At 31.5% G+C, this 25,268-nt stretch overlaps 1 protein-coding gene across 3 annotated transcripts in view; it reads right to left on the reverse strand.

Annotated features, from left to right (window-relative positions):
• The window catches only part of LOC108905594, a 144,903-nt gene that overhangs the window by 31,214 nt on the left and 88,421 nt on the right, over positions 1-25,268 (reverse strand). For all 3 annotated transcript variants that reach the window (XM_018708540.1, XM_018708538.2, XM_018708539.2), the window contains one exon: positions 11,550-11,708. In XM_018708540.1, the coding sequence (XP_018564056.1) occupies positions 11,550-11,708 (159 nt within the window). The remainder of the gene's footprint in view (positions 1-11,549; positions 11,709-25,268) is intronic.

Genomic DNA, 25,268 nt, shown 5'->3' on the forward strand with positions numbered 1-25,268 from the left:
TAGTGAAAACATTTATACAGGGTGATTTAAAATGCAGTACAAAGAATTTAGTGGTGTATTTTTGAAGTCAAAATAAGATTTTCCTATAAACGTATGTCCACACATGCTTAGTTTCCGATATACAGGGTTTCAATTTTTTTTATTTTTTTTTATTTTTTTATGAATAATTTCCAGAGATTCCAATGTACGCATAAAACTTGAGATACGGGGCTTTTTAGGATGGTTAATTTAAATATGTCATTGCTTTTGACGCTGCTTATAGAGAGCGCCACCTATAAGGTTTATTTATTTATTATTTATTTATTTATTTATTTATTTGCCATTTGGGACACAAACAGGCGAAAACCCCCACTAAAGTATCCACTAAACTGGCAGATATACATCAAACAACAGTACAAAGAGTTATAAGATTATAAATAGCAGGTAGGTTGAATTAAATTGGCTCCAACTTTTTTGCTACCCTGTACATTGACGTGTCGTATTAATGCGTTTGTTCCCCGATCAATTTTAAGCAAAAAAGGTATCCTTGGTCGAAATCTCTCAGACTAACCTTTTCCGAGATATTGACAGATGTAGAGTTAAAATTTATTTTGGACTCGCGTTCATAGGAAAAAAAAGTCTTATTTTGACATAAATACACTTTTTTGGTTTACAAATAAAAAAAACTAAAAAAAATTAATTTTCATATTTTTTTTATAAAACTATATCTCAAAAAGACCAAAATGAAAAAAATAGTTTACGATATCTACAAGCATTTGAAATTTTTTTAACCAAAATATTCAAATGTTAATAGCTTCTTGACAGATTGGAACAAAAATTTCAAAAAATTCATGAAAGTTGCTCTAGATGGGTATTGAACAACACCAAAAAAAAATCATTCCTTTACCAGCAAGAGCAACTATATTGTCGGTAGAATACTGGAACAAACTTTTTAATCAGTGATATTTATTTCTTGGAGTTTGCTATTAGCAAAAAATTTTGTATTACAGGAAATTCAAATATAAAATATACGCTTGACGGATTTAACAATAAAGCGCATGCAGTCAAAAGTTTGCAAAATGTTATTACCACAACTGGAGATGGTAACAAAGGCAATAAAATGGAATAGCCACCAAGAAGCACTTTTTAGACAGAAAATGAAAGAATCTACCTCTCAGTTTAAGTTTTGAAAATATCTAGACGTTTTTTCCTTAGAATGGAACCTGAACCATTAACTTTAAGATAATTTTAATAATACAGTTAATAGTTACGTCAGTTTTATTGTTGATCACGTCGTTTGTTGACGTTGTTCATATGTTTCTAATAAAGAATAAACATTTCCACGTTTTTTCCCTCCGCAACAATTTCATATAACACTGAATGTCTCAGGAAGAATCTAACTAACATCTAATTAAATATCCTCAACAAAGGGGCTGCAATTACCAAGTACACTTCGCAGTTAACGCAAGAGGTCGTTCATTAACCAACCTTTGATACACCCATTGAACATTTCCAAGAAAATCTAATTTATTAACCCTACAAAGAATGTGAAATGCTTCCTACGTTCGAAGTCGCCTCTACTCAAAAGACGAGCCCGATTGACGTATAAAATTAGTTTTGAACAAACACAAGCGACGTGCGCAACTTCACCTTCGACCTTTGTTGTGGAAATTAGACGGCAAACGAGCGGAAATTCCGCTGGATTTTAGATGGTTTCGCTACTGTAATGGGATTTGCATAACGAATTGGAACCCGTTCCATGTGTTCGTACGACAAATAGATAGATGAAAGGCTAAAATAGACATTTTTTTCAACAGGCTCCTATAATTTTTAACATACAGGCTGTTACAATACAAATTCGCTTCTCACTACAGGGATCTCGGTAAAGGATACGAAGTAGCTTAAATGGGGGCAAAGTTGCATAATCAGGGCACCAACATTATGCCTCTAAAAAATCATGATTAATTTTCGAAATATTTGAAAAAAACCGAAACTTTGGAAATTGGTTTTTGTTTCATTACAGCCTTATTTGAAGTGATATTGAAAAAAGAAGAACACTTTCTCATGGCAACTTTTTGCCCTCTATCGAATGGCATAATCAGTTTTTATATGTAACGTTTCGTCTCTCCAGGAACTTAATTTTTTTAAATACGACCCTGGAAATTTTACTGCATTTTTTGCAAACCTTCATGACCCCCATTGCTGTACTGCCTCAGCTCTAACCAGATTAAGGCGTTTTGTCTCGAAAAATCCATCTTCAATGAATTCGTTCCAAATTTATTCAAATTTTTTATTTAGATTTCTATGTTTATTGAATTATTGTACACTCAAGTGTCGTTAGATCCTGTGAAATTCTGTTTTTCGGAAAATTAATAATTTTCCTGAGAATTATTTGCTCTGTTTCGTTTTCAAGATCCCATCCTATATTTTTCTCAGTATACAGGGTGTCATATGATACAAGCCTGTAACTTCTTTATTTTTTGGCCGATTTCAAAAATTTTTATATGGGAATGTAGGGTAAAAAAGACTATCTAACTGTGATACTGCTGTTTTTATTAATGCAATTCACGGCCAACTAGGATGCGTTTTGGAAAAAAAATCGCTAATATCAATCAGCTGTTTTGATGTCAATAAAACGCGTATTAGTTGGCCGTGAATTGCATTAATAAAAACACACAGTATCACAGTTAGATAGAATTTTTTTCCCCTACATTCCCAAATAAAAATTTTTGAAATGACCAAAAAATAAAGAAGTTACAGGCTTGTATCATATTTAAGCGCGACACCCTGTATATATACAAAAATTTATCATTAAGAGGCAATGTCAGGATTTCACCCTATAGGTACCAAAAATTAAAAATAGGTCTGCAATTTAAAAAAGTTATAAATATCCTGCCAGACCTCGGCATTCATCAAGTTGCCAATTCAAAATTTTTGTATTTTTTTTAAATGTATGATTGTATCAATTAAAATTAAAATAAAGAAATTATTATATCAACGTCGAAAACAAGTAATCAAAAATTAAAAAGTTAATTTTTTTATATTTTTCTAATAATTAGTGGTCTGAAAATATCGTCTAATTATAACGATAATTAGGATTAGGATAGGAGATAATAACGTGTTTGAATAATACTTTGTAGATATACTTATAATTTTAACCACTTCATTTTAGTCAAAAAATGTTTGGAAGATGGAACATATAGATTTTCGAAACGTTAACAACTAAATATTTAAAATGCGGATATTTTTCCAGTGAGATTTTTTGGTTAGGCAAATCTGAAAAATTTTGAAGTCAAATTCACACTTTCTAAAATAGAATTAATTTAAAATATAAATAACGTATTTCAAAATTATTGTCGAAAATAAAATTGCGCTTTCTAAAATTAAAATGACCGTTTCTGAAAAATTGTCTATTTTCATTTACTCTGTAATGTGTATAATGAAATGAAAAGGCAAATATTTTGTGTGCCGACAGTTACTTTTAGTTTTATCGTTTCTTTCAAAGTAAATCGAATTAAAACAGCACCTGTTAATCAATCAACTTGATGTCCTGACATCTATAAATTAGTAGGCGTGGAAATACAGTTACTGCTGAATATATCGACAGGTATAGATGAGTTTTTTTTCTCATCTAATAGGTATCCTGGTATCTTCATAATATTTCAAGTTATATGCAAACAATGACAACATAATGTCTCATATAATCGTTATATTCTATTACGAAAATTGCGGCTTCACTTTTATAGATTAATTGTAACCTATTGAATCTATATATCTTCGTATTTGTAAACCAAGCTTACCTAAACAAAAAATTCACCCTAAAAATTATACATCAGAGAAAAAACCGATACTGTTTGATATACTGAAACTACAAACATCCCTCAAAAGTTAAAAGGCGTAAAAAGATGTCAATAAAACACTGATGGCCTGACGATCACGTTTCCAAGGACATTTCGTATTCATGACACTTCTTCAAACGGAAGTGGATATTTTTGCAGTGTTTGCAGAAGGGTGTGCTCTCCTTCAGGGCATATGCGGGACTAAAAGGGACACTTATAGCAAACTACCCCAAAAAATTTTATTTTAGACTTTCCTATATATTTGTACAATTTTTCTTACGGTTTTTATATTGTCGTAATTTTTCGACCACTAGCAAATTCACAAGGACATTAACACACATGCTGTTTTCTTCTTCTGTTATACATATGTATACTCTGTTTTATATTTCCTTATTGTTAGCACTGTTGTCACTTCTTTCTGTTTTTTCTTCGATAAAGGCGATTATTATTATTTTTAATGACAACAATGACAAACATCCAAAAAGTTAAGTAAACAAACAAAACTTTAAAATGCAATTTTAACATCGCTGATTGGTTATCCATTAAACTATTTAAGTAAAATTTCTGTCTACAAAAGTTTCCTGTTCTCCTATACTTCATCATTTTAAAACTTTGTCCCGCCTATGCCTCGGGGTATATTAAGGTCCATTAATGGATTTTAAATATAGATGCATACACTATGTTCCTTACTAAACATAAATCTTTGTCCTAGCTATGAAGGTAGTAGCCATTTACGTCATAACTAAAATGGGATCGGCTTTTACGGGGGTGATATAACCGGAAGTACCCATTCATGTCCGAAGGCTTGTAAACTACCCTAATTACAACAAGGTTAATTATGTATAGTGAGAAATTTGCGCCTCACAAAGACTTGTATGGATGAAAACTTTTTACCATTCGATTGCAATTCTATTATATTTCTAGTATTGTTAAATGATACTTAACAATATTAAAAATAGAGATAGAAATTAGTTAAATCAATTTTTTAAGGAACATTTTTTTGAAATAGAAAGAGCAGACTGATGTTTGCGCCATAATTTTTTTAATGATTTTTCTATCTCGCACGGTTTTCAAGAAAAAAATTTATTCATTCTATACAAAATTATTGGATCAAACTTTCGTTAGAAGACACTTTCTGTGGCACACCTTTATCATTTGTACATTCCAATTGCTGTGCTATGTACTGAAAAAAAAAAACTTCAATTTAACCGCACAATACCTTGTGCCAAACTGACCTTTTCTAAATAACAGAAAGTCAGGTTACAGATCCCATTAAAATAAGGCACCTCGGAGATAGCCTATTGAGTTTGTCATTGTACGGAAATAGAAATCGTGCACTTAATAGTTCTGAATATATTACTTCTTTGTTGGACTCAGCTCGCTGAAGTGGAGTGCCTTTATTGCCCCTTTAGCTACAATACGTTAAAAAAATGTCACAAAGAAGTGACGGTTATAGCAGAAATATTATGTCAATAGCTTTCTTAAAATAAAATCTCTTTTTATAATCATCTAACACCCATAACGGTTAACTATACAGGGTGAGCCAAAAAGAATGAGTCAACACTAAGCTGGAGGTACTAGATACCAAAATAATATGTTACGCTAATATTTATTAACATTTGACATAAGCCTTTTTAGAAAAGAAACAGCAATATCAGCCCCTGAAAGAAAATCACCACAAAATATATTGAAACTTTTAAATGCAAATAACTCGGAAACCGATAAAGTTAGGCGACCTACACTAGAGTACATTTTTTAAGTAGAATTGAACGGTGTCTTAGATTTTTAAGCATAGCTCAACAGATAAAAAAATATGTTTTGATTTACTTTACCTAAATAATACGGTGAAACTAGCGCCCTCTAGGGGCAACGTCAAAATAAGCTTTAAATTCGTAATTCTCACACCAAAAAACCCAACACTACCAATTTTCAGTCATGCTATCAAAACGTTCTCAATTATTGAGAAATTTTTCTAAATAAAATCTAAACCTTGAACACCCTGTATTTCTTAAACCAGCGACATTCATATAAGGCATGATGAGCTCAAACATAACATTTTGGTGTCTAATATATATATAGCTTAGTGTTAACCCATTCTTTCTGACTCACCCTGTATATTTCCACTTTATTATTAACTTGTGACCGATTTTTTCGCTAAAAATCGGATTTTAATTATCAACCACTCCCCGTATTGGCCTGATTTGGCACCGTGTGACTTTTACCATTTCGGAAAAATTCATTTGTCGATTAAATAAAAGCGGTTTGTGGACGTCAAAGCCATCCAAAAGGCTTGTACCGACATCCTGAAGGACATTCCGGTCGACGATCTAAAAGATTAATTCGACCATGCATGTATTGAGTACACAAAATATTGTGTAAAATAAATCGGTTTTATCAAAAAAACTTTTCTTGTTTTTAAAAAGTCCTGTTTACTTAAAAAAAAACCTGTACATGTTTGCGAAATTCATTACGAGATGTTATTTTCGTTGGACATGAAAATAATTTATACAAATACGTATGTCTCAAATTTAAGGCGGCTACGGCGTCTAAAATGTTTATTTAGTCTATTTCTCAAGAGAAATATATAAACTAAATTGTATTTAGCACTTAATGGGTATTTAAAAGCTACTACGCCAAAATATATTTAGGTAATTATGTTACAGTCTAGTACAATTTATTATCAATATAAAAGTAGACTGTTCTCTAGGTCTACGTTCTACAGGGTGATTCACAAATTGTGATGATGAAACCTCGTGTTCTTTGGTGAATTTTAAGGGGTTTCTTTCCTATAAAGTTTTTACGTAGGGCGCTTCGTTAAAAAGATACAAGGTGTTAAACGTCAAAAAATATTTTTAATTTTTTTTTAAATAATTTGTGAATCACCCTGTATATAACATCATTAAGGAATATAATTGATTCAGATATGAAGAGGCGAATTCTAAAAGAGGACGAAACTTCAACTTAAAAAGGACGCTGACGTTTAAAAAAATATTGAGCTACAATATTCGTAAGGATTTCTTTTGTTTAAAGTACCTGGACGTCATATATCACATCAAAAATAAATTTCATTGATGGGGTAATACTATTTTCAAAATAGTCGTTTAAAAAATATATGACATCACACTATGTAAATAAACAGTGGATAAATATAGTTCAGGATACGATCACGGTGTATTTTCAGTTAAACCTCGCAAATTTTTCCAAGTTACAAACATTACACATTCATTTTTAGTTTGGCGTCCTTACATTCGAAAGCGTAATAGACACTTGACTTTTATTTATTCAGAAATCAGATCTTAAGGCCCCCCCATAAACACACGTTCTTTTTGGCAGTTTTACCCGTACGTAAATCTTTTGCATGAATTACGACTAGAGCCGGTAGATTGGTTTAATTATTTGTGAATGGACGAATAAACTCTCTTCTCTTGGTATTTCCTGGTCTGTGAGAAACAATAAATACTCGTAGTACCATAAATGGGACTTATACATCTCGTCACTCCTTGAACCAGATTTTTTAGATTGCAGGACCTTTTTTAATTCTTTTTCTTCAAAACGGACGGTTTTAATCAAGCTGGGACAGATATTTTTAATACCTCCTGATAGATACTTTCCAAAAGTGATTTTTTTATTGTTATGGTGTACCGCATTGAAAACCTTAGCTTTTTTTTTAAATAACCATAACTTTTTCAAAAATTGAGTTATCGGGACGTTTTTTTTTCAAAATGTTTGTTTTTAAATATAGGTACTTTTTGAAAAAAAATAGATCAAATTTATCTGGACCTATCTTCAATGTTTTTTTTTCAATTTTCGAAAAAATACGAAAATTTCTCGATGAATTAATACCTACCATTTTTGAATTTTTTTTTTTTTCTTATAAAAAACTGAAATTTTTTATAAATCCTCAAATTTTTTTAGTGGTGATTTTACGTTTTCTATTTTTTTATCGATTGAAAAAATATTTTTTTTAAATTTAGTTTATTTCACATACCATTTTGAAAATTTTTGAAAAAGTATATAGAATCCCAAATTTGAAAAAAAATATTGGAAAGAAAAAATTGAGAGGTAAATATGAAAAAAATTTCGATTTTTTTAAAAAAGTTAAGAAAAAAATAGAAGATCGTTTTGAATAATTTTTTTGTATTTTTTTCCAAAAACAAAACCAAAAAAAAAAAAAAAGAAAAAAAAGTTGTTATTTGGTTTATTTTTGGACGAATAGTGGGCTTTAAAAAAATACATGCAACGCATTTGAATTCAAATAAATCATTTTGAAACCATCCTTTTTTGACTTTTTGAAATTGTCATCAATCGCTGCATAGAATAAATTTTTTCAATTTTGGGATTCTAAATACATTTTCAAAAATGTTCAAAATGGTGTTATGTGAAATAAGCTAAATTGGAATTCTTTTTTCAATCAATAAAAAAAATAAAAAACGAAAAACGCCTCAAAATTTGAGGATTTATAAAAAATGTCACTTTTTTATAAGAAAAAAAAAGTTCAAAAATGGTAATTATCGATAAAATCGGTTTTTTTTCGAAAATTGAAAAAGAAACAGTGAAGATAGGTCCAGATAATTTTGATCTATTTTTTTCAAAAAATTCATTTAAAAACAAAAATTTTGAAAAAAAAACGTCGCGAAAACTCAATTTTTGAAAAAAGTTATGGTTATTTAAAAAAAAACAATTTTTTCAAAAATTCATCTTTTTTTGAGTTGGGCGAAAAAATTTTAAAAAATTCTCAGAGGTTTTTACTGGGGTAGAAAACAATAACAGTTTCAACCAAATCGAAAGGGGTCGAGGTTAAAAGCGGAATGCCCCACTATTAAAAATCACTTTTAGAAAGTTGCAGGGTAAGCACAAGTATCTATCAATAGGAATATAACACCTTCGGTTATTTACCTTACACTTGATCTAGAGCATTTGTTTACACTTCATTAAGACTAATCGTTTTTCTATTCATTACACCGCATGGTGCTCCAATTTATTATGAAGTATCACGTTCAAAAGGTTTTATGTTTCAAATATTAAAAGAGCGATTGGAATTACAAACAATCGGTTAGTTGATTCGGAAGATTTTAAATTGGAAAAACATCGTGGCAACAAGAGAATGTAGATTTATTATTTTTCCTACGGTGCCATGAAACAGCTTTAAAATGTTGTTGGTTGAGATTTGTAAACTTTTGAAGAGTATGTTCTACGAACCCCCGAATGTCACCTTTTTCTAAAATAACCAAATCAACGTCGACGTTCCAGGTTAACCTTTGCCACATGGCCAAATTCAAAGGTCAAATCCTAATAACGTCCAATCCACATCGGCATTAAATTACAGTTACTGTCAATTGAAAGAAGTTTGTGCTTTGTTAAAATACATGATGTGACAGACGATTAAAGACATTGTTGCTGTAGCAACTCTTCACAGCAGTAATTTATTACAAGTACCTCGATCTGGGTAGTAACAAACAAATACCCCCTGTCATCTCGGTTAACTACATCGAGGAAAAAGTAACTGGAGGACAGATAGGCAAACCGTAATAATAATAATTACTCTGTGGTGGTAAGTCAGAGTGAAAATATTACATCGTTATTTATCATTACCGGCCAAGTTCAGCGATATAATTCGTCCGAAGGACTTTATCGTCAATTACTACTTGTTGCCGGTTATTATCTGTAACTGCTTTGTGACACACCTACGTTATCTGCCAAGAGTGAGATCATCCAATTTAAGGAAAGTCATGAGGCAATCTATGCGAGACACTTTGGAATTTTACAAACGAATGTTCAAAATGAGCGTTTTAATAAGACGAAAATTTCACATTTATGCATAAGATCCGTGTCAGACTATTGAATTTTCATCAAAGTTTATTCATTTATCAAAATAGTTTGTCGACGTCGTTTTGTCATGAACAAGTTTGATAAAACTGCCAAATTAACCATGCGAAAAAAATAACTCGTGACTTTTCGAACCATATTAGGGCAATTTTGATTTATTATTTTAGTATTTCACTAAATTGGTTTGATCAAAATAATATGGTGTAAAAATTCATTTTAATTTCATCATCAAATTATTTTGATCAACGGATAAACATCTAATCTTAACTAAACTGGTGTTTGTTTAAAGTTGCATTTACATCCCACTTTTACAACAAAATATTTTAATGTCTGTCATGGAATATATATCTACATCATCATATTTATTGCTAGGCGTTTTTATACATGTTTGACTGATTTCGGAAAGTCTATACAAGCTTTGTGAGAAATTTGTTTGAAAAAAAGTTCTTAAAAACAGTTACTAGCGTTTAAAATTACCTAGCACCCTGCATTATATAGAAATAAGACCACACCTTTTACTTTTCTCGTCTAGCTATATTTGTTTTCATAAGTGTGCAGAAAAATGTGCCTGAGGCAAGTAGGTAGATATATTTAGTTTTCAATCAGTGGTTTTTAGAGTTTCAACAAAAAGAAATAGCCTTTTTCATCCCAATTTAATTCATTTTCTCGGTAAGAAAACTCCATGCCAACTTCCTCGCAAGCTGGGAGTTTTGTTAACCTAGAAACTCATCTCGAATAACCCACTTGGCAGATCTTCAGACTTTTTGCAGCTAGCTTTTATTGATTTTAGTCTCGTAGAATTGTCCTAGTTTAGCTCTGCTTTACTACGGATGTAAACAAGCAAAATGTAGGGTACGAGGATTTAAATCACTCGAATGTCATAATTATTTATCCTCTGAAACGAATAGAAATTTTTTTTACCCATGAGAATGTACATAAACATTGATTTCCCGTTAATAGTATTTTTCGTGTCCTTAGTTCCGAAACAATGGCTTTCGGTATATCTACAGAGTGTATACTTTCTCATTTTCTATCACTGGCGCCTCGTAAACTATGAGAGATACGAAATAAGTTAAAAGCACGTTGTTTTTTCTATTCTTTGGCTTTCTATGGAAATAGTATGTCATCCTTAGAGGAGCTGGATGCATCAGGTGATAAAGAGAGTAATTAACGGTAAGTAGTCTCAGCATATCCGTCAGAATAAATGTAGCGTTAAAAATACCGGTCGATGACATTTATGCAACAGTTGATCGTGGCAACTTCACGTCACTAGCATAATGTCAAGCGGCTTGGCATTTTCAATGATCGCTTACATTTCCAACACTTAGAACGGAAACGTAGCGAACCAGAAACTACGCTTCATTAGGTTCTTAAAGATATATTTTTTCAGGAATTGACCTTGATAATCAGCATATTGCTTGAAATAATTCGGAGTTCAATCTTCCCTGACGACAAAATCCTAAAGTAGGATGTAACAAGTGTGTTCAAAATGTTTTTGGCACACGACAGTCACTTGTAAGTGAAGCAAAAGAGCAAATATTCAAAAGTGAAATAAAATTGAAATATTTTTCCGCAAATTGGCGAGCCCCAGAAGAATCGCTCAAAAAAAATTACGATATCTCTCATCTGAATCTGCAAACTATTTTTTCTATATAAAACTCGACGTGGTTCAAATTCGAGTCGACATGGTACAGTCTAGACGAGTTTTTTCAAAGGACCAGCACAGAACGTGATTTAAAAACCATTCAAGTCTTTGTATAAAATTATTTACGGATCGATTTCTTCTGTTATAAGCGAGTGGATTAAAATAAAAAAATAATATGTTTGAAAGGTAAGGTCAGTCACTGGCAAAACAGCCAAAAAAGTTACTTTGGTTGAATACAGTTAGAAGACAAAAATTTCTACCTTTCAGTCCTGTTGTAAACCACATGGTTTGTTTCTGTCATAGTTACTGGAGACGCCATCATGAAATCTGTCTCAGTGAAGATAGGCTCATCCGGTAGGTCGACTTCTAGGGGCTTCGATTGCTGAAAAAAGGTTACTCTGACTTTTTCTCGATCGGCTCTGCAACAAAAAAAATACATTTGAAATAGTTGTGGCAGAGAAGTTAAGAGCAAAAGATTGGCTGCCACGATTTTTGGACTTGTAGAAAAAAGTTCATGAGATTCAGTTAATTGGAAATCAGATCAACTTCATTGTATGGAGTCAACTATTTTTGTGTGGTTGATACATTGTATCAATTTTTCTTTGTTAAGACAGATATAAATCCTAACGATGACTCATATTCAAGTGAATGCAAAGATAGTACCATTCGATTAAAATTAAACGATATCACTGAATCATTCTTAATCTACAAACGGTGACAAAGCCTTCCTACAGCCGATGAACTCGAATATCTTTTGTAAATAAACAAATTAGTAATCTACACCTACTTGAAGCCTACTCGGTGGCGTTTTAATACAAATTGTTTGGTTAATCTAAATAGTTGGTCGTTAACTCTAAAAATACACGCATGGCTGCATTGTAAATAAACAGGAAAACAATTCAAGCGACTTGACAAGGAATACACGCCTCGAAGCGGACGACAACTGGAAAATTATGTTCTACAAATGTCGGCGTTTTGTATACATTTACTTACTTAAGCGAGGAAGGCTGCTACTTTCAAGAATTCACGATTTTGTGATTCGATATGTCATGCATATGTTTTTGTTAAATATCGAAACATCGCCTTAATGTTAAAACTGTTGTCACCGCCGTTCTTGGCGGTGAAAATTCGAAATATTTGGAATTATTCAATTTTCGTGGCTGAAAACATACATAGGCATTGTATTTCCGAAACCGAGAGAGCTTCACAAACCAAATTTGGAAAGGACATAGCTAATACAATGCGAAACATCGCCTTAATGTTAAAAATATTGTCACCGCCGTTCTAGGTGGTAAAAATTCGAAATATTTGAAATTATTCTATTTTCGCGCACAAATCATAATAAAAATACGTAATTCAATTTCCAGCAGCTAACAGGGCCGTCCTCGAATGTACTTCATCATTCCCATAACGACAGACTCCCCCCCGAGCTCGGTTAATTATTGGAAATCCAATCTAACCAGGAAACTCGACTTGTTTCGGTACATCTCCACGTCAATTAAGGCTATGCGGAGGCGGAAAGGAGCTACAATCTCGGAAAACCTTCTAATTTTACCTCGGACAGAAAATATTCGGCTCGAACAGTTTTAAATGCAACCGGTTTCAAAATGTAATAGATTTTTCGTTTTAAAAAAATTACAGAGAACTACATTTACACAAACATTTATGAAGGCTCGGTATAACCGATTCTAAATTGAAGCAAATTTAAACGAGCTAGAAAATTTTGGGTATATCTTCATTAAAATATAAAGATCTATTTACTGGTAATGTTTTTCTTATAATATTCTTATATTTACACTCCTATTTTTGATGTTTATTAATTTACTACATACTTATCAAATATGGCCTAAATTTTATTATTACACTAATTGTAAGGCTTCAACACAACGAACTTCCAAAGAAATAATCGCCAAAAGGTCATGATCCCAAAGTATAAATCAATAAAAATATAAAAAGTAAATATTTCTACTGTACTAAAACAGATTCTAGAAATCAAATAAAATCACTTTGTGATTTACTTGAAATAAAACAGAATTTATTTTAACAAGTCTACAGAGTGACTGGCGTTTGAGTGACGAAATTATTGAACATGATTTATTGAGGAGAGTATTAGAAAAACATCGTGTAACATAAATAAAAAAAGTAAAATTAACTTCCGCTTAAACATTGAAGTATTTTCGTCTGAAATATTTCTTCTGCTATTGTCCAAATAACAAAACGATAGAGGTAGACTCAAAACTACAGTTTGGAGGCAAAAGGTTGCTTGCGAATTATTCGATAGAAATATTTCTAAAATGTACGCTATATTGCTGGTCAAGGTGCTACAAAAATATTTGGTCACTCGACTTCTGAACCTGTATTTCGCTTTGGAATAATTTTTTTGGGGCAACTCGTCGGTTTTTTAAATAAAATATTTCTATTAAAGAAGCGACCCATAAGTTTGTTAAAGAATTTTCTGACTTGCAATTCTCTGAAACACGTTTGCTTCACTCAAACATAAAGCAGAGCAATGCATTAAAAACTACTCGATCAAAATCTTACTGCCCGAGATGAATTATGTTAATAACCACATACTGATTGATCTTAAAGTTATATACTAAGCTAATGGGCGCCTCCCAAAAGTTGTGGAACGACAGCAATCCGTGCAAGATATCTTCCATTTAACATGGGAATAGACAAGAACCAATTTCATATGTCACGACCGTCAATCAGAAACTATAACAAATTGACTTGGACGTTTATACGCTGTTAGAGAACGGGAATCATTCTAGTAATCCAATTACGATTTTCTCGCTGTCATTCCGAAATGCTTTCTAGATTATTTTTTTTGTATAGAGTTGGAACATCGGAATTTTATGAAGAAAAAAACTAATGTGGCATATACAAGACATCTACATTAAAGCAATTTGTTACTATTAAGTGAAATCACAACTATATAGGGAGATTAACTAAATTTACTTTGATTCAGAAGCGACATCGAATATCAAATATCTCTATTTTTATTATTTTTAATGTAAAAAATGTTTCTCTTATCATTTAACTTTAAATATTTTGGATTTAAAATAATGGGAACAGTTTTAAAAACAGTTGAAAATTTGTAAAAGCTTTTAAAGACACCAGATACATACAATTGTTATTCTTGTACTTCTCAAATAATATAGTAATAGGGAGCTCAATAAAACATCTATATTCACTAATGCAAAAAATCAAAGGGTCAAAGAAATTTCCGAAATTTTTCCGTGATTTTTGACAGACTGTATTTAGGTAAAATATGGTCGTATCGGAAATTAAAAAAAGCATTTTGAAGCTCTAAGATTGTAGTTTTTAGATCTTTCGATCGAAATTTTTTAAGAGCTACGGTTATCATGCAATTCTAAGAAATAGCGCTACAAAAAAAATTAGCAATTTTTTTTTTATTTTTCACGATCCATGGACTTTTACCCGGCAAGTTGCGGCAGCATGTTATAGGAAATTTATTCCAGTTTTCGAAACAGCCCTTCAATTCTCTGTACGACCATTTGTCGCCCAGATATCGATGATTGAAGACAAAAGGATCCTTTTCCATTAAAAGTCCGATATTTTGATGAAAAATGGTCGCATCGAAATTTGAAACAAAGAAAATTGAAGCAGAATAAACGAGCTATCTGGTCCATGCAATGGCTTAGCTGAAAAAAAAATCCAAGTCCGTGCTCTGAAAGTAAAAAAAAAAAATTTTTTTAGCGCTATTTCTTAGAATTGCATAATAACCGTAGCTCCTAAAAAATCTCAACCGTAAGATCTAAAAACTAGAATCTTGGAGCATCAAAATGCTTCTTTTTAATTCCCGGTACGACCATTTTTCACCTAAATACAGTATGTTAAAGATCACGGAAAAATTTCGGAAATTCTTTTGACTCTTTCATTTTTTGCATTCCTGTACACTTTAAACTCTCACTAGTGGTACGATTTCGATCACACACTAACGAAACCACACATACGATTTGAACAAACGAATGCGACACATAGTTACCTACTTCGTTGTGATCTTAAGTGCATTGTTAGTCGAGTCTGAGAGAATTAGGACGACTATTATTTAATTAAGATGGATGTGTTAATCTTTACAATTATTTTTCTTGGCCGGTTTCTTAACAATGCCCAATTCAAGCTGTTTATAATCCGATTACTATGTGATGGCTATTATGTATAGAAATATTCATGTAACCTTCCCCCAAGCCGTAGACAAATAAAATGTAAATCTTGTCATAACAAAACAATACTTAGAAATAGAACGATCTGTACATTATTTCATATTTGGAGGGGACTTATCTCAGGATTACAGTTGACATAAGGATAGGTCTACCCTTGAGTCTACTTCTATTAGTATAATAATAACAGCAGTTTGTAACGTAATGAAGAAATTAAAGCTAGCAAGACTATGACTTATCCACCAATTTTGTTTCTAGACATCAACTTTTAAAATATTGCAAATTGAAAATGTTAACTTATAATTTTCCCTTTTTTGTTAAAATACGTAAGGCCATGATCCTTTATTGCTTACGGAATCATCGCTAACATTTTCACGAAATCGACTTGATGCGCTAAAGGTTAAGACGGTTGAGACAGAAAAACAATTGAAGAAGCAACAAATGATTGACGTTAACGGCCAACAGAACCTGCTAATGCATTTTTCATTACTCTCTACAATGGCAGAAAGTGATTGGATTATAAGCAGACATTAAGATTACTCAATCTATCAAGCCGAAAGTGGTTTCATTTTTACCGCTAGTGAGTGAGTGCTTTTATTTCTGGGTTAATTATCTCCAATCGTGATGGATACGCTTTAAATGTCTTGCTGCTATCGAATGACATGAAGCAAGGGATTTTTATTTCCAGAAAACCAAGATATTCCAAGGTTCTCGTGTATCGTAAAGTTTACGTCTTCTTTAATATCTAAAACGAAGTTTCCTTTCTAGATCGAAACTTCAAGGAATGCCTAAAGTATTTACACATATATAAATTCGTATACTTGCTTAATTTCTTAGATCTGATTTCAAATAACGTTTCAGCAAAATATCGGTCAACTTTTTGGTAATTTGAGTCACTCTGCATCCCCTGCAAGTCCCCCGTTAAATAGGAAGTCATTCAATATATTAAACATTTTAAGTATAATGTTAAAAATGTTCGCTAAATATGCACGTCACTTGGCCAAGGTCTGTACAGCGAAATTTTGAAACAATTTGCTTCGTCTTTAAACCGATATCACGTTGTAGAGCTGGCAGCGAACCAAATTCACCAGTCAAAGTTTGAACTTTACACGATCGAATGTTTGAGAAAATAAACTACCCACAACGTGAGGCTGTTAATGGGAAATGTGTATTAATCACATGCACAGGTAATCCAAAAACGTGAGGTTTTGGATTACGAAATACGCCGTTCGCGAAATACGGGCCTCAATTTTTTTTAATATTTCAGTGTAATCACAACATTTTATAATGCCTATATTTAATGCTTGAAAATCACGCTAGTACTTCTGTATTTCAGTTGTCAATGCCGTAGATATGGGGGTCCTTCCGTGAAGCGTAATTTCTACGCCTATGGCTTTTTAAAATATCTATGCATACTTTGTTAAAAAAACACATTCATGGAAAAAGATTGATGCTTTAAAGTACTTGTATTTTCTTCGATTTTCGAGTAAATTGCACAATTATAATTGAACTAATAGAAACTAGTTTTTGAAAAGAACTTTAATTAATAGATTATACAGGGTTATCCAAAAATCCCGGTACGGCAGAAAAACTTTTGAAGGTCAAAATCAAGGTCAAATCCAAGGTCACCATCAGATAGCCAGGGTAAAATCCTTACACTTTTGTCTGAAACATTTTTTCCCAAAATGCTTTCTTTGAAAGTTTTTCTGCCGTACCGGGACTTTTGGATAACTCTGTATATCGAAAACTAAGTCTATACGAATAAACATAAAAAAATATATAAACAAGCAATAAAAAAAATAACACAAATCTTAGAAAGCTACGTTAAACGAAGTTGCCTGTGAAATTTGAAATAATAATTTTCAAATTAGAAAAAGTAGTTTTTTTAAGAAAAAGGGTATATGTGTACACTTTGACGGTGGACAATTTGAGCATTTGAAAATTTTTTCCGTAAACGTGTTGCTTTAACAAACATGCATAAATACATAAAAACAGCCATAGAAGTAGAAATTACGCTTCATAAAAGAAGCTGACCTTCCCCCTAACCTATGGCACTGAGAACTAAAATATAGTTATTATAAATACTCAATTAATAACAAACAAAGAAAAACTATTAAACTATTATGTGTTTATTATCTTCAATACTCTGGAATTCCCCATTATACTGGTTATTAAACATGCATAATGTATTTTATTTGAACTTGTTGAATCCAACAAAATGATATGCAAACAAATTATGTTCTTGTAAGTTTACACATACAGGTTCGGAAAGTACCGATGGTCCATCTACCGTTACGTGAGAGCGATAAAGTAAGTCATAGAAATCCGTGCGATAGAGAAAGATGGCTATAATGAAAGCGTCTAATAGTCACCACCCATTTCGCCCTTCCACAAATAAGAAGTGGATCTTATTTGTGGAAGGGCGAAATTGGCGGTGACTATTAGACGCCTTCATTATAGCCAACTGTCTCTATCGCGCGTATTTCTATGTCTTACTTTATCGCTCTCACGTAACGGCAGATGGACCATCGGTACTTTCCGAACCTGTAGATAAATGTACGTATTCGAAGCACGAAAGTATAATATACATAAAACATACACAAGATGGTCCTTAAGTACTTCTAATAATAAAGAAGGCAATTATTTAGATCAATTTTAGGGAAAAAAGTTTCTAGTAATGTATAAATGACTTATTTTTCGATTTAACTGAATTTGTATACAATTATATTCACCAGTGGCGGAGAACTGTCAGTAAGAACGCCAAAATTTCAAGGCCACTGAGATATTTGGAAATTTGATCACTTCGAATTTACCAGTTTTAATAAACAATCGTTTATAAGGACAACGTTTAAGGATCTTTCCAATTTTAATATAAAAGAAGAAAACAAAGCAATTTATTCCAGTGTTTGGATACATATTAACATTAATTTTAAATTAATAATCGACAGTTATTAGTGCTATACAAAATTGTTTGGTAGTTAAAACTTACATCATGTTTGCCAGTAGTTTATTCCAGAGCTAAACCAACACTATCTTAAAAAACTCCACGCACGTACGTACACAAAACAATACAACAATTAAATATACTGCCATAATAAACAGACTGCATTCGCGTTGATATGAAACTGAAATGTTTCGTTCAATGCTACAAAATTTGTATTAAAAATCGTTCGAGATTTATGGTGCGTAAAATGTAGGTTAGAGAATATTTTATTTCTACTTTTAATAAAGGACGGACATTCCTATCAACGAACATTTAAATGACACTAAGGGTAAAATATAAAAATTGTGAATTAAAATTAAAAATTTTATTCATTATAATACTTGGATTCGCATGTTGATCCAGGCCAAGGACTGCGACTGAATAAACTCTGTCAATATTTAAATTTTATAGTCTTATATACGACTACCGAGTAGATACTAAATGGGATATTGTTCTGCGGTAGTAATAATTAATTAGTAAGTAAACAAGGAAATATATTAGTATTGCAAAACGCTAGTACATTTATGAAAGTGATAAAATTTCCACGATTGAATTGAGTTCAATTTGCACGTTACAAAATTCACTTTCTAAAAATGGTGCACCTGTTAACATACCTTTTATTTCACTTATGATAGGAAGATGGTAATTTGAAGTACTTATTATAATGGGATATTTTATTCATTATTTTTTTCTTTCATTTTCAAAAAGTTTTACATTGATAGTTCATGTAATAAATGCGATAGCAGCAGTAAAAATTAACGTTAATAAAAGTCTAACCCTTTCTTTATGTCCTTAAAATCCCGGTCCGGTACGTCCGTAAAAATAAGCTCTATTTGATGCAAAAAGAGCGAATTCCCGAGCGGCTTTGCCTGACCCTGGGACAATTTATTTATAACGCTGTTTTGCACATCCTACTTTGTTAGTTATAAAGAGCAACTTAATTTCAACTTTTTGGATCAATTAGAACCTATATCTACGATACTAACTTCTAAAATTAACGTTTAGTTAGTAATTAAACAATTAGTTGCAAAAAACATCTCACGGTCAATCGAATCGGACTTTGGCACACATATGGGTGATTGGATTGACCGTCTTTTCCATAAATTTCATCAACATCCATCGCTTTTTGCAATAATAATAATGCACAAAATTTTCGAAAACTGATTTTTCGTGTTCGACCTTTATTTTACGGTTAACAAATTGGTGAAAAATGACATAGATACCTTAAATTGTAGGTAATTTAATTGCTTTAAAATAAAATAACTAATTTTCCAATGTAGTCCAGTCTATGATCATTTTCCCGTATAATTTTGCCAAACAGCACTGATTTTCATAAAAATTTGGATTTAGGTTCTACTTACCCTCCACTTCAAAGTTAACCTTGTACCGGGGGTCGCTTTTACCCTGGGGGTGGATGCCACCCCTTCTCGCGGGTGAAAAATGTTTCATTGAAAATAACTCCGGAAATTGACTAATTCTAAGCAACTTTTGTTCTATAAAGTTTTTTCTGAAAGTAAATACTTTTCGACTTATTCGCGAGTGAAAGTGTAAATTTTTTAACCAAAAAAACCAGACGGGTTTTCGCGAATAACTCAAAAAGTAAGTATTTAAGTATTTTATCAAAAAAATCATTCTTATAAAAAATGTAGCTTATGAAAAAACAAAAAGAATGGTGTGTTTATGGTGTCTGTAGACCCAATACAAGCGGAGTAATAGCATGTTGAAGGTTGGTTCTTATTCGTCAAACGACGAATTGAAACTTTGAACGTGAAATAACAAAAAACCAATGCATATTTCAGGGAATACTCATAGAACCTTTTTTAAAGTGCTTGAAAAAACATTTATTTACATTTTATAAAAGTTCCTAGCATCAAACCTAAGCGAGTTATGACGAAAATAAAGTTGGTCCGTATTTTTTTCGGCGACAAAAAACGTGAAAATCATCCTCTAATTACCACCCTAATTGAAAATAATCGTTACCACTTTACAATTTACTTTATTTATGTACTTGCAATATGCTCTAGAAGTCTGACCGGTTTAAAGTGCTTAGTTTTGAAAAAAGTTTGAAGTGAAGAAAATTTTTGTATTTTTGGAAAAAATTGTCTTCTTCAAAATAACTCAAACACTACTAATGATACAATTTTGTAGAATACAATATTCACAGGGTTTTTTAAGGTTTGATAAAATAAATACATTACATTTTAAATAATAAAAAAATTGTATTATATTTTGAAATAATTTTTTTTTAATTATAATTGTTCGATTTTTTTTGCAACGAGTGGTTTTACAAGGGTTGAAACTTATAAACAAATAATAAAAAATTAAAACAGTAAAGAAATCTTAATTTAATATCACTACCTATATGAATAAATTATTCCAAGTTGCTGAATAATATTTTTCAACATTATTTTTTAATGATTACTGTTATAGGGGGTGGTTTTTAGGGATTGACAATTTTCAATTCATCATAATTAAAGATGATTTCAACCTATTACACGCTCGAATCTACGATTCTGTAATTATTTTCGAATAGAATACAGAAAATGAATAGTTAGAATTTTATACAATTCCTGCGGAATCAAACATAAGTAATTAAAATAAGAAAATTGTTCAATTTTATTATTTTATAACTATTGGACTGTTATTGGACAGGGGAACAAAAACAAGCAAACAAATGGGAACAAACCAGTTTGAGCTTGAGATAAATTATAAACAAATACAAAATAACAAAGCTGATATTCTCGTAGATAGAAAACCACCAAACCCACATGTCGTGGACACTAACGAAACTTGACGTATTTATTAGTTTGTACTTGTTAACAGTAGCTAATAACTGTAAAACTCAAACTACTGAGAACTACTTTATATTTCCTATGAAATCTATACTGACTGATTAATTACCGTATTATATTTAAATAAACAACTGTTGTTCTTTAAAATCTGCGCTGAATTACAATCATTTGATCAACATATTGTGATTAACAGATATTCAGAACGCGTCCTTATACGGTAAGTCTTCTACAACTTTTACTTTATGACCGATGATTGTGGATTGGCATTGACCTGATATGTAGAAACGAATTAAATGAAGTTGTAAGCATTTAAATGAACGGATTGGTTCAACGAGCCTCTCACTGATATTTAAAAAAAAATAGAGGTTCAAGTAGCTCCAAAAGTAACCCTAATTAAGTATGTTTCCTATTTTTTTATAATTTATTTAAAAATATCTGCCTGATGATTCAATTTAAGTATGATACGGTATTTTAACTGCTAATACTGTGGGAAACAACTATTCTGCGGACTACAGACAGACAGTTATATCTTTCTCAAAACATCCGTAGACAGACATGAAATTATTAAACGTTTAATTCAAATTTCCAATAACACTTTTCATATTAAAAGAAAGTACTAGCTAGCAAAAATGTAATTGATATTTAAACCATATTTATACAAAAGTTTTACGCGGTTAATACAAGTAAATCATTTAACAGCCAATTACAATGTACAGTATAAAGCGGTCTTCTTTCAGAAATTTCCAACAAATAGCGAGCGGTCAATATAGCCTGGCGCCACATATTCTGGTTTGATCGTAGATTGTAAGTAAACGGGTTATATCGGGAAATGGGGTAAAATGATTTTTATTTCTTCCATACCGCCTGAATTAAAACAGTTTAAAATAATGAAAGAATAATAAAACGTTTGGATATCTTTAAGGTTTTAAAGTAAAAGCAAAATATACCATGTAATTATTATGTCATTACAATAAAAAAAAAGTTACTTAACGTTTGTCTAAAACAAGTCTTCATGTAACTTTTTGGAACAAAAAAAATTGGATGAATTGAACCATAATTTTCTTCAAATGCATATCAGTATGTTCTACACCGAAACAATTCAAATAATAAATTCTTACGTTTACTTATGTATGTACAATTAATCAAATTAACGATATTTTTATTGCACTGAATAAATTACTTTAGACGTAAAGTATAATTGCATTATATTAACAATTTAGATTCAATAACAAGCAGTTGTGTAGGATTTGCTTATAAGATCTGTGACTTGCACAAAATTTATTAGTTCTTTCATCTTAAACACACTGTAGGCGTTTTATTTCATCAAATAATAGCAATGAACATTTCAATGAAAAACTGAACGAACATGAGTAAAATATATTTGAAAGGAGGCACATTTCTCTTCTCTATTGCATGCGTCGGAAAAGTAGATCCTTCACTAATCTCATGACATTTTCTTGTTCTTATTTTTAAAAAGTTATTTTTTACTTTGATCGGGCATTGTATGTACGTATATGCGCTTTCTTGAGCAATTTTACTTTTCTGAACTAGTTTTGTTCGATACGTCAGGTTGATCTTCGTGAGAATATACATAAGTGTACCACGAACGCATATGGTGAACAACATTTATGTGTGCTGCTATTAAAAGCCACATGACGGCATGATGAGATAAGATCCTCTACATGCACTTGAAATACAAATGTACATTTTTAGATGCAATGATAACCAGAGACCGTGACTTTAAAATTATATTCCTACTTTACAATAAACGATAAGAAGCAGTGTAAATGACCCTTATTTAGTTTTCTTTAGGGCAACATTAAAATACCTAATAAAAAATATCCATGAAAACGAGTTTCAAATAAACTAATGAAAGGGTCAACAAAATTTCCCAAATTTTTCCGTGACTTTTGACAGTCTATATTTAGGTGAATAATCGTATCGTGAATTAAAAAAAAGCGTTTTGAAGCTCTAAGATTCTAGTTTTTAGATCTTTCCGTCGAAATTTTTTAGGAGCTACGGTTATCATGCAGTTCTAATAGCGCGACATTTTTTCAGCTAAGCCATGGACCAGATAGCTTGTTTATTCAGCTTCAATTTCCTTTTTTTTAAATTTTGATACGACCATTTTTTATCAAAATATTGAACTTTTAATGGAAAAGAATCCTTTTGTCTTCAATCATCATATATCTGGGCGACAAATGGTCGTAATAATAATAATGACAGTTTCGAAAACTGGAATAAATTTCCTATATGCTGCCGCAACTTTTCGGATTTTTTTTTTAAATTTTTTACACCAATTTAAAAAACAGGAAAAAAGGGGTAATTTATGGTTTTTTTCCATTAGTTTAGCTTAATAAAAAGTTACAGGATCACTATCAAAAATATATTTTTTATTACTTTAATTGCTATCGACATAAAACACAGAAATTTTTTTTTCCAAAGCTATAATCTACACTATTTACGGGAAAATTGACAAACACCTTCATCTGATTTCAAAAATCCATTATACAACAGATCATTTTTAATTTTCCTTCCATTTAAGTTATCAGAGTTATCACTAATCTACTTCATCATGAATAACTCTGCTATTACACAACCCACAATTAACCCAAAGCAGACGACATTTTTATAATTGTTCCTCTTTTAAAACGACGGACGAGAGGAAAGCTCGTCCGAAGTAATTTTTTATGCGAAGCTAAATTACATGCAATTTGAGCACAATGAAAGGCATCGTTTAGAATTAGCGAAGGTTATCATCCAATTGTGTGAAATGTAGAAAAATTATGTTCTGTACTCCCACACAGAGACGATTTCGTGATTGCTTTTGACAATAAACGCCATGGAGATAGCGTAGGTGTGAACACTGGTTCCAGCTAGAGTCTCGCGTTGCATGGATAAAAAGGAACGAGTTTGCTGCATTCCTCGGTAAGTGCAAAATCAACCAGCAGAGTATTTGATACGGTTGTCTATGAAAGATACGCGTGAGCGAAGGTTTTCGGTCTTATGAGACTGATTTTCTGTCGTTTCTTATTCCAAAGATAATATGTCACATATACTTCGGTACCACAGTCATTTTTACATGTCACTTAATATTTTTCCAAATAAGAAAAGTTAAGGTAAGACAGTTAAACATTGTATAAATAAATATTAAATAATTTATGTTATAAAACGCAATGTCACACGATAATTGTACTGCGAACGTCTCAAATAAAATTAAATACCTACTACTTAAGTATGTAAATCAACTACTGTTTGTTCTTTTCGAAAAACACCAGAAAGGAACGTAACCTAATCCAAATACGGGTACTCAAATATTTAGTTTTTTATATTAAGACTTAAGGTATTAGTCCAGTCACTGAAGTATTTTGGCTACCAATTATTTCGGATGGAATGGATTGACGTGAAATTTGAACTATAGCTAGGGAATAGCCCAAGAAATAAAAGTTATATAGTGCCGATGTGTGCTTTTACCCTACCACCCCTTCTGGAGGGTGGGAATTTTTTTTATTAAAAATAACCTCACGATTCGATACAGAGACGAATTCTAAGGAAAACATTGTCTATAACAATTTTTTGTACAGTCAATACTTTTCGAGTTATTTGCGCCTAAACATGTTCGTTTTTAGCCCAAAAAATGCGTTTTTGAGACAATTTTCGCGATTATATCACAAACTAAAAGTTTTATAAAAAAAAATGATCATAGGCAAAAATGAAGATAATTAAATAGTAAAGAGATTGCTTTTTTTATTTTTTTATATGGTATAGAACCCGAGTTATGATTCCCACAAGTTGAAATCAATTTCGAAGATAGCTATAATTGAAACGTTCAACGTCCTGTGGCGGAAAAATTAAAGGTTTTTCGAGGAAAACTTATACAGTGTAGGAAAGTACCGATGGTCTATCAGAAGTTACGTGAGAGCGATAAAGTAAGTCATAGAAATCCATACGATAGACAAAGACGGCTATAATGAAGGCGTCTAATAGTCAACGCCCATTTCGCCCTTCCACAAATAAGAT

The sequence above is a fragment of the Anoplophora glabripennis genome, unplaced genomic scaffold, assembly GCF_000390285.2.
Source record: "Anoplophora glabripennis isolate ALB-LARVAE unplaced genomic scaffold, Agla_2.0 scaffold53, whole genome shotgun sequence".
NCBI lineage: Eukaryota > Metazoa > Arthropoda > Insecta > Coleoptera > Cerambycidae > Anoplophora > Anoplophora glabripennis.